General features: G+C 46.8%; 1 protein-coding gene across 1 annotated transcript in view; it reads left to right on the top strand.

Annotated features, from left to right (window-relative positions):
• Positions 1 to 16281, top strand: part of LOC142587138 (uncharacterized) — a 169898-nt gene that overhangs the window by 105149 nt on the left and 48468 nt on the right. The window contains exons 2-3 of the mRNA XM_075698024.1: positions 4848 to 4913; positions 6050 to 6157. Coding sequence (XP_075554139.1) covers positions 4850 to 4913; positions 6050 to 6157 — 172 coding nt within the window. The 5' untranslated portion in view covers positions 4848 to 4849. The remainder of the gene's footprint in view (positions 1 to 4847; positions 4914 to 6049; positions 6158 to 16281) is intronic.

Raw genomic sequence — 16281 nt, 5'->3', positions numbered from 1 at the left:
AGGCCCGGCCCAGGAGGAGCCACAGCTGGAGGAGCCTCTGCTCTGCCATCGAGCACTGGTCCAGGGGACCCCTGGCTTGGAACCTGCTCAAATCCCTCACCGGCAGGAGAGCAAGCCTAAAACCTATCTTCGCCGTGCCCATCATGGTGGGCGTAAGCGAAGAGGCCCTTGCAGAACACCTGGCCGACCAGTTCGCGCCGGCTATACCACGCACTACAGCCATTCTGCCGGAAGGACAGTCTTTCGTCAGCCTGCCTAGATGCCTGCATAACCACCATCCGGAGTGGACATCGAGCCAGGTGACGGCTATCTGCCAGGACCCGCTGACGCTGCACGAGCTCCAAGTGGCCCTGAAGAGGGGGAAGCGTCGTAGCCCACCAGGAGCCGACGGAGTGACGATCCAAATGCTCCGCTACCTGGCCGCTAGTGAGCAGCAGCGCCTGCTCGACTGATACAACGACACCTGGCGGTCAGGGCAGGTGCCGGAGTCATGGAGCACAACCATTGGGGCCCTCATCCTGAAGGACAGAAAGCCGGCTGGACAGCTGAGGCTGTATCGGCCGATAGAGATTCAGCGCTTGCAAGGTGATGGAGGCCACTCCTCTGGTGCGACTGGACTCGGTGGCCCGTGTCCCTGGGTTCCTGGCGGACGAGCAGTGGAGGCCATGCTGCTCCACACAAGAGCAGCCGCCCGTGGCACAGCTGTCCGGCTGCATTTGGAAGTCGTCCAGTTACCCTGGAGCACGGCCGTGAAGTACCTAGGGCTGCAAATTGATCAGCGGCTGTCCTGGCTGCCTGTTGCCAAGACCCTGCATGCCCAGTTCCTCCAGGTCCACAAGGCAATCTCTCAGCTTCTTGTCCAAAGGCAGGGCTGTACCACTAGGTAGGCTCTGCGGCTGTACGATGCAGCAGCCACCTCACGCCTGCGGTACGCCCTCCCACTCGAGGTACTACCACGTGCCGGTCTTAAGCAACTGCAGCTGCAGCATCGGGCCGCGATTAGGCTCTGCCTGGGTGCTCCCCTCAGCTCTCAAGTCACTGCGACCTTGGCCAAGGCGGGAGCATGGCCCCTGTCACTCCTCCTCCTGCAGCAGGGGCTACGCCATGTTGACGGCCTTCACCATGGCCGAGACGGCAGTGCCCTGCTGTCGCGACTGCGCTCGCTGCCCTATTCACAGATGGGGCGACATCGTAGGCTGTAGGAGGAGGTGATTCGGAGGTCTCCAGCAACAACGCAGATCTGCTTCATCCCCAGTGACCTCCCGTGCACTTACCACAGAGCTGCCCGGCGTTTGCAAATGGCTCCCCCGACTTGTGCCCTTAAGCAGACGGCTGCCTCCCTCCTGTATGAGGACCATGGAGGACACCTGCAGGTCAACAGTGACAGCACGGTGATGCCGGACACGGGCTCGTCGACTGCGACCTGCGTGGTGCCCGCTCTGCGGAAGAGCAGGCAGTGTTGCCTCCCCGACGATACGCCGTCAACAGCGGCTGAGGTAGCAGGCCTCTACCTGGCTGTAGACGTATTCGCGGTGGAGCTGCCAGCGACCACAGTGCCCACATTCTGCCACTCCAGGGTGGCACTTCTCAGCCTGCAGAGGCCAGAAAGGGCCAGCCTTGGTGTCCCCCTCCTCTCAACATCGCTGATGGCGCTCCAGGAGGCAGGCTGCCCGGTGTCCCTGCACTGGCTTCCAGCCCACGTAGTGATACCGGGCAACGATGAAGCTAATACACTGGCAAAGCATGCCCACCACTGCCTGGTCCCGCCCAGCCGCGCAGTGACAGCCAGTGACTTCACAAGCCACAGGCTGTGACGTCATCTTCTGGCCTGCCATCCGGACAAGCGGATATTCTTGGGACGCCCTCCACGACCACTTCCGCAGCGCGGCCTTGCGTCCAGAGAGGCCTCCCTCCTGCTGCGACTGAGGATTGGCTGCTGCTGGATTGCCTCTCTAGCCTGCGCTTCCTGTGGGGAGCCCAAGAGCCTGGGTCACCTGCAGCGGCGTGACTGCGCCATGCAGGAGTTCCGACGCCTGGAGCATCCTTCTGCACGGGAGGAAGACATCATCTTCCCTGTTCGCAACGAGCTACCAGCCCTCCTAAGTGCCGTCGAGTACCTCAACTCGTCGGGGCTCTCGGCGAGACTCAAGGGTTTTCTGCAAACACGGGTAGCCTCAAGGATACCAAACCACTATAGGCTACTGGCTCTGCCCCAGCCATATGGCTCCTGCTGAATCACCACCCCCTGGCCTTTCAGCAGACTACCATTCCTGCCGGACCCGCTAGTCCCTTCCTGCCAGTCTGCTTAGCCACTGCCATGGCGACACTCTAACCACCTACACCCCTATCTCCTTTGCTCCCACTATCTCCCCCCCCCTCTTGGCGCTGAGCCGTGCTCCGGCAAGGGCTGCAGAATATAGCGTCAACATTTCCTTTCCTCTCAAGATCCACTTCTTTCTTTCAAATTATCAAGCGGCTTTAGCGGGAGCTCGGCTGCTTCGCCACCTCCCGGGCATTACAAGGGCGCGGAAAGCCTCCGGAAGCGGCAGCTGGTAACTTGGGAGTGCGAAGAGCTACAGACGCTAGTGGAGGGGGTAGGAAGAAATGGGCCGGAAGTATTACGCGATGATTTTATCAGGTACGCCAAACAAAGAAAATCATAGTTAAAACAATTTGCTGACGGGGCCGGCCTTCCTTTCAAATGACTCAATGAAAAACTTTAATTCCAAGTCTGCTCGCTGTGTTTGGAGAAAGCTAATGGCTCGTACGAAGATGTCATCATCCAGCAGGTGTTAAGGCGGTGGACCCACAGAGTAGTGGGACAGGCCGACCGCACCAGTGCATTTCAATTCAAATTCAGAAGTCGGCCAGATTCAGTCGGTTCAAATATTAATGTCAGTCACCACATGGAATGCTGGTCGCTATAAGTTTTAGATGTCCTACTACTAAAATAGGCTAGGCTTTTGAGGTACGACCCTTTCTAGTTCCACTTTTTTTTGGAACTTGAAAATTGCTCAGGCCTACGTTACCTAAGTCGGTATAGATTTCGCTAGCATCAGCTTCATTGAAGGCTGCGACTCCTGCGTGTGACGCAAGGCGTCGTTTGGGCGTTTTGAATGCACTTACCGGCGCTGTTTTCCACTTGAGGGGCATTAAGATTTTGTAAGCACGGGAGTGGAGATACACGCTCAGTGATGTGTGCGTTCAATATTTGAATCCTCAGACTAATGTCGTAATAAAGGTCAAATTGTGCCTGCCGATTGCCGTGTATGTTAAGTAGACAATTTATTTATTTATTTATTTATTTATTTACTTATAGATACTGCGATCGGAAATCACATCATAGCAGGGTGGGTATACATAGAAATATACAAGCATATAAACACATACAAATCCATCACATATGCCGGCATTTTCAGACATTGGTGAAGAATACATAACATACAAGAAAAAAGCATAGAAGCAGATAACGCACACGAATTCATAACATTTGCAAGCATTTTTCAAACATTGATAAGGAATTCTGGGTAACAATATGAGAATTAAGATTATTCCTGTCTGTTATTGTCCTAGGAAAAAAAGAATATCTGAAACAGTTATTCCGTGCGTTGATGGGGGTTATCGATAAAGCATGCCTTCGTCTCGTGTTATAACCTGATGACTAAGTAAAGAACTTGGAAGTGTTAACCTTCTAATGGCCGTTTACAAGTTGAAAGAGGAACTTTAATCGACAGATTAAAGTTCGCACAGTCACCGGGGGTAATCCACTGCGCCTTACGAGCTCACCAACAGACGCGCGGCCGTATAAACTAAAAGCAAACCTAACTGCCTTATGCTGTACACGTTCCAGTTTTTAAATATTGGTTAAAGTGAATGGGTCCCAAATAATAACGGCATATTTTACTTTGATATGGTGTTACGTAGGGACGGTAAAGTACATAAAGTTCTCTGAAGACTGTCGACTGAGAACCTGACTCTTCATCAGGCGAACATGTGCCCGGAAAAACAAGCGATATTGAAAGTACAACCATAAGGGCAAGCACAGTCGTCTTATTAAGTTCACAGGTCAATTGAGTAAGATATATGTAGAGATAACTCCTTTTATACTCTAGAGTAGTGGCTGGTGCTCGCCGACATTATAAAATTCACGACATTCTTCGCGACCAGAGCAAAATAATTAGACACGTTTCTTTGGATTACCGTTGATGACAACGTCAACAAAGTTCGGCCACTGAAGGCCTCTGTTGTGCCGCGTGACTCGATAACAGTTATGTTACAGTACAAACAAACACCGGTAAAAAGAATAGCAAGAACGAGTAAATATATGCTTTTTTTTTCGGGTACTACACCCTATTTCCTACAACTATCTACAGATATCTAACTGCACCGACTTGAAATGAAAGCAGTGAATTAGCTTCGCGAAGGCCGATTCCTAAAACGAAGTCATTTCACTGGTCGACAAAATGACGTAGACTCGGAATGGCATACATGCAACGTGCTTTTTGTATTAGCGAATTACACAAACTGGTCAAAAGCAATGCTTTTCTACAAATTCGCCCAATCTTCTATTTTGCTTATGCTTTGTGCATAATTAAACAATCACGCTGACTGCGCAGGGTGCCAAATACTACACGTTTATCAGGTTGTAATTTATTATGTTAATCTGTAAAGCCATACCGATTCTGAAATTTTCATAGAATTATAAAAATTCTAGCACCTTTTTCCCAGCGTATACGAAAAAATGGAATCTCTACGTATTAGTCAGTAAATCTGTGCCTTTCATGTCGCAAACCTAGCACTCATGCAAATCTACTAATACGTCTCCTAACACTTTTTTCTCTAATCAGGGATGGCGAACACGTTTATCATCTTAGGCGCCATACTGCTCAACTTAGAAGCTGCAGTTGGCTCAGGCAAGTGAGCGCTATTATTGTTTTATTAAGCAGACCAAATATTGAAATCTTTCGCAAACTGAAGAAATGACGGCCTTACGATGATGGTATGACAACGAATGCATGAAGACTGTACAACGATCGTGGCGTGACGATGAAGGCATGACGGGAGGCGTATGCCAAAGCGCGAATGATGACGATGCAATGACCACCATGGCATTATAATCACGATCAGATACCCGGGTATAGGTCCAAGTTATAGGACAATTTAGACCCCTGTATCGGCGTAGAAGGCAGGCAATACAACGACGAAATGGCGAGTCAGATGGCGAAGGTGGAATTACGACCATGGAACGACCACAAAGGCACCCCGGCCACGAACACTTTTCTAGTAGCGCAAGCTGACAGACAACTTGAGCCGCTTGATTGCCGTAAAGAGGCAAGGAAGTACACGACAGGCAGGCTCGAAAAGCCTCAAGCAGGTAGGATCAAGTCTGGCATATTAAATGCGGGCGTCTATGTGAACACTGGCTGGGGCAATATATTGCTGAGCAGTAGCATATATAATTCGCAATATTGGAATATCCGGTACAAGACGTTACAAGTACCACTACAACCTATGACTAAACCATGCACACCGCCCTTTCGAAGCAAATTGCCTTGCACGTATTTTGAATTATTAATGCGACTTATTGAGCAGTTGTTCCGAATCTCTCATGGCAAATTATTGCATATGCATAGCGCAATGTAAGGTTTCGGCGTTGCAGTTGCTCGAATAATTCGATTGATACATGGCTAAAAGTGATGAATATTCAACTTAATGCATCGAAAACAAATAGGACCTGCTTGGATATACCTCGCCTCACATTTAACGCGTGGAACGTTGAGACTAGTTTATTGATTATTCGAACATTTCATTTGGCTCACCAAATTCAGATCCGTGGCTTCATTAGGTATTCGACACAATTCTTGTAAGTTTTAACGTTAGTTATTCTGCCTTCCTATTATAAGTTTCCACATCACTAATTTCCGATGTCCAAATATGGCAATAGCTCGACGCTCTTCTATACTCTCTCAAAGACTGGTACTCAAGGCTATGAATATGATGCTATACTGAATTAGAGCATGGTTTCCTTTCCGGCCTTCTTTTATACCAGGCTCTGAAAAGACTCAGTGCAATACCAAGAATAACGACCTTTGCAAACAGCATGGAATGTGGTTGACCTGCCTAGATCACGGAGATGGCTTTCGGTCAGGAACATGCAGTAAGTATTTCCTTTTTCAGAACTACGTGTGTTCGCCGTCCTGCCATATCTGCACATTCCAGTGTGAACATAAGAAATTTAGAGTTGTTATAAATTTATTGCGACAACACAATGCAGATAAGTATTGTGAACTCAGCAGGTTGGTACTCATGGTCAAAAATTTAACAATAAAACTATAAAGAAAGCTTTTTCTAACACTAAGACTATGGGATGTGATATCTCTAGAAAATATAAATTTCTTTTTTTTCTAAGCGCTGTGAATCTTTCCAATCTACAGGTAAATACTGTTGGAATCACTAAATCTAATATATTTACACCGGCTTTTGCGGATGGACTACATATGTTAGTTATAAATAACTGAAGCAAATTAACAGTAGTGTTGATACGTGTTCACGAAGCCGAGAGTTCTCATCAGCTGTTCCATATCGTAATAGTGCTACTCTCGAGCATATCTATACAAAAATGGCCACCTGAAATAACTCAATATTTAATGTCACCAGCAAACTACGGCATTCACTCGAGCAAGACAACTAGGTCACGTGCAATGCCAGTCGGAGGCCGATATACTAAAGAAGTAATAAGTTTGTCCCGCTTTAAAGGTAGAACTTCATAATCTGTATTTACGCGGGAATAATGTTCCAAAATGTTGCCCACAAGAGTTTTCTTAGTCAGTTTGCGGACACGGCCACGTCTACTAGTTCATTTATTTATCATGCAATTATTATGAAAATGTAAGTTTAGAAAACACCCCTTCAGCATAGAAAATTGGGATTATTAGTCATTATTTGATCTTCAGTCGGCAATGGCAGATACACATGTATCGTGCAGACAAAGATAAAACCGATTTTATGATCCCTAACCAGCTTGATGAATTCAATGTTCCACCGTTTCGTTTGTGTTACGCACCTGCGACATTCCAAAAGTTTATGGAAATGGCACTGCGCAGCTTGAAAGGCAAGATCTGTTTAGTTTACCCTGCCTGAGAAGTTTTTTTAGTTTTGCTTGTGCGTTCGACATTTCTTTCTCCACCTTAGCCGATACTGCTTAAGTATGTATTCAGTGCTGCACGCAGATATGCCTTTCTCCTGGACCGCGCAGTGCGATTGCTGGCCTTTTCAACCAATGTTCCTGCTCTCTTCTGGACCCAAACTTCACAATTTTGATATTTCTGCCGGAACAAAGTTTTACACAGATGCCAGCGGAATCGACCTCAGCGTCCAGCGCCCCAGCGACGGCAACCATGTCATTGTGCAATGCCTGCCGTTCATTGAGCAAGTCCTAACACAATTACGCCCTCATTGAACAACGTCATTTTCGGCGTCTATAAGTTCTGTTCATCTCTGTGACCAAAGTTTTACGATCGTTACTAATGATCATTCATTATGCTGGTTGCTCTCCATGACTCAACGGTACCGTCTTGCTCTCTTGGAGCTACGTCTCCAGGAGTTTTACTTTGCAATCAGTTACAACAATTGTCGTACTCACGCCAACGGCGACGGTCTTTCGAGACTATCGGCCTTTCGAGCAGCAGCAAATGATGCAGACATTTTAGATAAAAACATCCCCATCATTGGTGACACCGCGGCGGCTTGGCATAGTCGCTACGAGCTCTACAGGGAAACAGCGCGAAAACACGAGGGACGAGAAGGGGAGCACACACCGACGCTGAATGACGATTGCATCCTTCATTAAGAAAGGAACAGGCACATATACCTAAAGAATACAAAAGCACATCACTGCGCATCGGTGTCTCATCCTCGTTGTTCTGAGCAGTGATTTACTCATGTTTTCTTTAGGTATATATTTGTGTTCTTTTCTTAATAAAGCGTTCAGTCGCTAGTCAGAGCTGGTGTGTATTCTAATAGTTGTCCTTAGTGTTTTCGCACTGTGCTCCGGTAGACCATCGATGACATTCTTTTTCGTGGACTGGCCGCATTCTTGAAAGAGGAGCGCAACGATTGCAGTCCGAACTTCATTACGCTGCTGGTGGCATGTATGTGGTCAGTAGCCTGGGTGTGCGGTTGATGGTATGTACGCAGCCAAGTACGTGGCGAGCCCCGACAACTGCCGCAAATTCAAGCACCCTACTAATGCTCCGGTTGGACTTGATCTTCCTGTAGCCCGCGGCACAGCCAATGTATTCTTTAGAGGCTTTAGGTCCACGATGTCACCGCCGCGCAGCCAAAAACACGTGCGATGAACGAGCGAGTGACAGCCTCGCCTGCTCCTCCATGTGGTTCCTCGCCGTCACTCGCTTTCCCAAATGCCCTAGCCCTTTTCCTCAACATCCCGCGATGAACAAACAAGTGACCTAACGAGTGAGAGTGCGCCCTTCTGCATTTCTCGCCCATCGCCACTCCGTTACGCGAGAGCTCAGGCACCACAGTCCCCTCCCCAACTCCACTTCCCTTCCCTAAGTCCGACCACCATTGCTCCAGGAATCAACTACGAAAACGGTCGAGTAAGCCAAAGAAATTTGTTCTCTTTAAATTAAAACTCCGCAGTACCGGAAGTACAGACACTGCGCAAGACATCGGATGCGCGTCAATTTGTGGGTAAATGCGATGGCATTAATGGCAGATGGCAGAAGGGTGCATCTGTTCACAGCCGGGTATATGGGAAAATGCTGAATATCAGTCTGGTTAATTTTATTTTTACCAATCGGCGCGTTGTTTCAATGACGGTTTGCTAGTTTATCGCAGGAATGCTGCTTCATTATGTAGTAGGGGCCATTTAGACAAACACCCGTCGTTGCTCCCATAAGCGAGCGTGCAGGGCGTTTTTTCGAAAAAACCGGGGTGTTGCGCAAAATGTATCACTCGGAGAACGCGCAAAATGCACGAAGCTCTTTCTATCTCTAATTAAAAAGAATACTAAGTCAGCACACCTTCTCTTGCACTCAGGAAAAAAGAACTCGATTATCGCAGGGGAAACGAGCGCGTCATCTAGGTAGCGCGGGAGATGTGCAGAATTGCTCTCGAGTATTATGAAACTTATGCTTTTTTGGTTTTCGCTACCTTTGATGATTATCACCTCGTTCAAGCAAATATCTTTGAACCAGTCGGGTGCGTTAGCACCGCCTCCTTTCTTACACAAAGCCTTGTTTTCCGTGAGTAAAATTCAGTTTAAGTCCGGCGTTCTTGTGGTCCTTCTCTGCTCGTCCGTGCTTATTTGTATGCGGGAACGATGTTTCACAATACCATACACAAACAAGTAGCCCAGCTGTCGTCGCTTAGCCTGACGCAATAAAAGCAGCGCAGTAAAACGTGCTGGAACTCATGACCCGATGGGACATTTGGTTGTCTAGTGGGAGTAAGGACGACTTATTTGCTGCAACCTTTACATTGCGAAATAGAAGTGGCACAATTTAAAAAAAAGTATGGGGTTTTCGCAGCCAAAACAGCCATATAATTATGTGGCACGCCTTCGCGGTGCACTGCGGAATTTTGGACCACCTGGGGTTTTTTACCCCGCACAGGGGTATTTCCGCATTTTGACCCCATAGGAATTCGGGCGCCATGCCCGGGATGCGATGCTGCGACCTCGTGCTTAGCAGGCCAACACCATAACCAATAAACAACTACGGCGGGTCGAAAAATTATTATTTTTTTTTGCCACATGCAACATTATTACTCTTACTAGGTTTGTATACACAACAGAATCAGCGAAAGAAAAATAAAGCTGGCAGCTTTCCCTAGAGCGAGAAAAGGCAGGAAGGAATGGCAGGGAGGTTAACCATACTGAGTCCAGTTTGCTACCCTACACGTAGGGAATGGGATGGGCGAGTGAGAGAGCGAAAGAAAAAGCGTAGGTATATATTGCACTTTCACGTGGACTAAATTAGGTAAGTACAGGATGTCAACAGCCGGGCCCTCAAGTCTGATGCCTTCAGGTAGTGAAGAAGCGCCCGAATGGTTTTATCGGCTAATGAACTGTGAGGCCAGGCTCTCAAGACCTTTGATTCTGTGAATGGCCTATCGTCCAGTCTATTCAAGGCACACTGGACAGTCTGACGTTGGTTATTCAAGCGAGAACAGGGCTGCAGAAGATGAGTGCTGGTCTCTTCAGACTTGCACTTAGCGCACTTCAGTGAGGCCACCATTCCAATAGGATAGGGTAGGAGTTAGTGAATACTACTGCTACCTACAGCTGACACATAATTGTTGCGGCACGTAATGAAAGGTTCGCAGGTAATCTTTGTTTCAGTGATGCATGCAGGCTGTATAACCGACAGTTAGAGTTCTGTGGTGTATACCAGTAACTTTCACCAGGATTGACACAGCACCTACTGGCTGTAGAAATGGAAAGACACATAAACAAGAACAGTAATTAAAGAACAGGTGAGAGCTCAAGATAAACGGGCAGAGCGAGAAGAAGGAGAAAAATAAAAGACGCCGCCGCTTACGAATCGGAGATTGTATTAGGACGCCATCAGTGGGAAACGCGAAAACCTTTCTGAACTAGCTATAATTTGTACAGATGCGAATAGTGTCTGCATCATAATTTCTCTTGATTTCAGCGTTTCACGTGCTCTTTACGCACCTCTAATTTAATCTCATAGCTGCGACTTACGGAACGCCTAGACCTTCTTCTATCACCCTTTTCGTTATGAAAGCGAGCGCTAAGATACGCTGGGACTGACTGTCATAGGAGTGAGCTACTGAGCATAGGTTATCCTTCTTACTTGCACAAAGATCCACCTAGAATATGTCACGACCACTAAGTATGCATGCGGGATGAACAACTCTGTACATATTCTGACCGCTGTTCTCTATGACAGTTTGATGATTTTCGGAATGCCGTTTTACGTGAGAGCTTTCTTCCTAGGGGTCTGCCGTATCAGTAAGAAGATCAACTGAATATGTCGGATGCAGCAGTCTAGAACTATTAAGGATTTAGTTGGAAGTATCTTTAAAAATTATTGCTGAACTTATCTCTCGGAAACTCTGAATCGTAGCAATCGAGCAATGTAGCAGCAGACCGCATTCCTGAAGTTACGTTGATTTAAAACCTGTATTGGTAATTGTGCCCGTTTCATTGCTTAGGCTGTTTTCCAAATACTCCCATATCGTCGCGCTTTGTTCTGGCACCCACTGGCCAAGATCGCCCAGAGAATGGAGGCATGACGACTGTATGACGCCGACGCAGTGACGATAGACAAAGGACAAAGGAAGGATAACGATGAAATGACAAAAGTCCTTTAACAACAGTTCCATGACCAGAATGAGATGTGAATTTTTAAATTATCACGGTGGGGTAATGACGCCAAAGCCACAGCCCCGATAACAATGACATGATGACGTCTGTATGACGATGATGTCGTGGCGACGACGTTATAACGACGACCAGATGAAGAAGTGGGAATGACGACGATAGCACGAACAAGGCGGCATTTTCGCGATCGTGTGACACCGGATGAATCATAGTGCATGCTTGACTGGGGCGGCATACAATGGCATAATCTAGACTCAATGACGACAGAACGACTACGATAGAATAGTAAACAAGGAATGACTTTGATGGTTAGCGAATGTGGTATGACGACGACGGCAAATGACAATGGGATGACAATACTGCAGTAATTAAGATGGTGGAACGACTGGTTGACGACGATGGCATCAGGACAACGGTATGACGAGAGCCGAATGTCGAAGTTGAAGTGATGACGACATCCCAACGACGGCATCTCGAGGACTGTGCGATTACAAAGGCTTGACGACGACTGTACGGCGTTGATGCAGGGACGGTGATAGTGTGACCACGGCATGACGACAACGGGATGCCGTCGAGCGAATGGTGACAATTGCGCGATGATGAGTGTATCAGGAAACCTTCACGATGATGATGGCGTAGTGACGATGGCATGACGACACTCAGATGAAGGAGCCAGGGTGATTATGGCATGACTACGAAGTCATTACGAGCACGGTCTGAAAATTCACGCCTGACAGCGACGGCCTTATGCATATAGCGATTTATGGCATATCACGATTGAATGACGACAGTATAATTGCGATACGATGAAGACAGTGACATCGACGGAAAGATGAAGGTGGTATAACAACGACGGCTTGACAAGAGTCGGATAACATAGTTGTAATGAGGACGATGCAACGATCATGACGTCATCACCATACCGAACACATACGTAGTGCCCCAGGCTATGGACAACTTGGACCGCTAGATCGGAGTAGGGATGGCCGATATCGCAGGGTTTGGCGACTGCAGCGACTGAAAAACGATTCGTCATGTTCTTTGCCAGTGCCCATAGTACAGTTTGCGAAGACAATCGCATTCCGTCGTGACAAACCACTTTTACGACCACCTGGGGCAGAAGAACTAATTATGAAACATTGACGCGCCTTGACATCACATCATAAGGTTATGCAAGCGCTACAGCGCTTTATCAGATCAAGCGGCCTGTATGAACGCCTGTGATTGCAACACCTTTCCCTTACCAGTTTTTTTCTTGTTCCCTTTCTTCCTCTCGCTCCTTGTCGATTTTACAACCACTATATGACCCGACCCCAGTGCACAATAACAAACTGGAAACTCACCTCTGGTTAAGCTCCCCACCTGCCTCTTTTTCCCTTTCTCCCTTGCTAGATCGCAGTAGATGTGACGACGTCAGCATGACGACAGTCAGATCACGAATCTGCTATGGCCATCATTGAATGACCACGACGACATCATTATGAAGATGTAACAAAGAATGCATGGCAATTGTAAGCTGATGATGGCCTAACAACGACGACGCAGCGAGCGCCCGATGATAAAGCTGAAATGACGGAGATGCGACCACCACGACGACATTACGACCACGATACCTCACCTGGTAGCCAAAACAATTAGACCATTAGGCAATTAGGTCACTGGTCGGTGTCGAAGGCGTGACGACGACGCCATGACGACAGTAAGAAATCAAGAAGCTGGATTCACGGCAATGGAATGACTAGCACGAGTTCAAGGCAAGGAGCACCCACCTAGGTGCCCAAGCATGTAGACAACTACTGGGTAGGCATAAGAGGGCAGACTGACAGAGACAGGCATAGATAGATTAGATAGATAGATAGATAGATAGATAGATAGATAGATAGATAGATAGATAGATAGATAGATAGATAGATAGATAGATAGATAGATAGATAGATAGATAGATAGATAGATAGATAGATAGATAGATAGATAGACAGACAGACAGACAGACAGACAGACAGACAGACAGACAGACAGACAGACAGACAGACAGACAGACAGACAGACAGACAGACAGACAGACAGACAGACAGACAGATAGATAGATAGATAGATAGATAGATAGATAGATAGATAGATAGATAGACAGATAGACAGATAGACAGACAGACAGACAGACAGACAGACAGACAGACAGACAGACAGACAGACAGACAGACAGACAGACAGACAGATAGATAGATAGATAGATAGATAGATAGATAGATAGATAGACAGATAGACAGACAGACAGACAGACAGACAGACAGACAGACAGATGAAATAGGCTAGGAATGCTGTTCGCAATGAAATGCCTGCACCTGCGTTCTGATGTTTCTTTAGACGGTGCCACAAAACGGTGAGAGCCAAAGTATAGGGCAAAATATGACAGTATTCGTCGCGTAAATAATGACGTCTCTGCAACAAGTGCCCAAGGAATTGAACGCAGCGTCGTTAACATCAGCACGTTATTCTGTTCTTTATTTTTCTTTTACTAAGACGAACTATATTTCCTTTTTTTTCAGAACTACAAAATCATGGCAAATAGTGGTGATTTTGACAGCACTTTCCGATCAATACAATGAACTTTCAACTTTTTCTTGGGCGCTTATGAAATCCATTAAACGCTTTTGTCTAGAAACAATGAACCTTTGCACCTCTGGTTGCGTCAAAGTCTGGTTTCTCTCTATATCATTTGTTTCCGACAAAGGGTACATTTATTTTGCAACTATGCAAAGACAGAGCTGAAGGCGTCCTATAGAAAATAGAATTGAAGAATCCCTCAGGTGTCTTGTATATTAAGGTCACATGGGATCAGTGGCCATGTATAAAAACCGCGTATGTTGTTCTGGAGAAATCTGCATTGCCGAACGTCTTAAATGTGCGTTAAGCGAATATGTTGTCGAGCACATACTAATACACAAAATAACCATTGAAAATCAGATTTTTTTGTATGTGTGCGCAGTCACGCGGAAACGTGTAGTTATGGTCAATATGGAGGAGTATATACAGGCGAGATGTGTTCGCTAATTGTCTAAACGTCGTCGTCGCTGTATACACCTTATATCCCGTTCCAAAATACGCAGGAAATACGCTGGGTCAGGTAGTATTGGAAGTTGAACAATGTTTTGCACGCATGTCACATTAGTGTTTCGCGCAATGAGCTGTTTTGCTCTAGCTAGCACACAAGAACAAAGCAGTTCACAAAAGCCGTTTTAGTAGAATACACGTTACACTCCATCATTGTTGTACACTCCACACGGGCGTCTAGTTACTGGACTGTGGCCACAAATTCACTTTCAGAACGCTTTCAGAGAACCTCAATGTCATGTTGGAGTACGTACGTGACGCAATGCGCTTTTTAATGTGCACAAATATCTTGGCTTAAGAAAAAGGAGCATCCGCTTTTACTAAGTCACAGGGGACTCCTTGCTTTGTATCTTCCAAACTGACTTGAATCTGATGTAGATACGAGGAACATTTCCAAAGTCAATCGGTGTGACATTTGGAGACTCCGCAAAGCGGAAGGTGAGAAGTTTCTTGTGACTAACTTCCGTATCATAATCCATTACGAAGATTACCTGTCCTCTTTTAGTTACACATGTCACATAGATAGATAGATAGATAGATAGATAGATAGATAGATAGATAGATAGATAGATAGATAGATAGATAGATAGATAGATAGATAGATAGATAGATAGATAGATAGATAGATAGATAGATAGATAGATAGATAGATAGATAGATAGATAGATAGATAGATAGATAGATAGATAGATAGATAGATAGATAGATAGATAGATAGATAGAAATTTCTATAACTACACAAGACACACGTATAGCATAACCATAGGCTAAACCATAATCCGTCCTTGTAGATATGTAGTTAAATATTCGTATAGGGTCGAATTTCACTATTTTTATATACCGTTCAGGGTTACGCTGGGGTGGGGCTCTTCGTAGCTGGGTGGCTGACCTCTCGTTCTTGCTTTCAAGACGAGCTGCTGAGACTTTGGGGGCGAAGCGCACAACGCAGTTTTAGAGATAGCTTTCGATTGTGTCTACGGCTTCCTGTAAGCTGCTTTCTTGCCTTACACTGTTCGTAGCTCTGGTCGAGAGCGTGAAGTCTTCAGCAGACATCGCGTAACGCACATATGGTATGGTCTCGAGGAGTTTGGGTGCCTTGGCCACAGGTCTCTGGCTGGTAACCAGTGCTAGTATTATTCTTAGCCTGTCTTGCTACTTGAGCCTGCTCCTTTGACTTGAGATCCTGTTGACGAGGTGTGAGTTGCGAAAGGATGCGTTGTAGTCTCGGTAGGCTGGCAGCTCCTGATCTGTCCTTATCGATGTGGAGTGCAAGTATTCGTAAAGTGTCGAATTTCCGGACTGTTGTCCCGTGGACGCTCACGCTGGGGTCGGGCTCTTCGTACCTGGGTGGCCGGCCTCTCGTTCTTGCTTTCACGACGAGGTGCTCATACGTCTCGGCGGCACCGCGGAAGCCTCAGTTTCGGACATAGTTACGTTATAGAGTAGAAGTGATATGATTGACCCTTGCGGGATGCCTCTGTTTGGAAGTAGGAAGCTTTCGCTGCGGATGTTGCAGATCCTGACTGTAGCCGTGTGGTCCATCGGAAAGTTTCTGACGTACGCGTAAGTCCCAGTGCCACCGCCGGTGCCTTCGAGTGTGTTGAGGATCGCGTGGTGGCTAATGTTATCAAAGGCTCCCTTGACGTCGACTGCCACTGTGGAGTAGTTGCTCAGAATGTTTAGTTGATCTAGGAGGTCTTCTTTTAGTTGTGTAAGAGTACGTCCTGCATCTAGGGGACACCATGATCGGCCTCAAGCCGATCATGGTGTCCGGTACACAGCGGTTGTCTTCCAGGTTC

The sequence above is a fragment of the Dermacentor variabilis genome, chromosome 7 (genome assembly GCF_050947875.1).
Source record: "Dermacentor variabilis isolate Ectoservices chromosome 7, ASM5094787v1, whole genome shotgun sequence".
NCBI lineage: Eukaryota > Metazoa > Arthropoda > Arachnida > Ixodida > Ixodidae > Dermacentor > Dermacentor variabilis.
The sequence above is the reverse complement of the archived record's forward strand: the minus strand, read 5'-3'. Positions and strand labels throughout refer to the sequence as shown.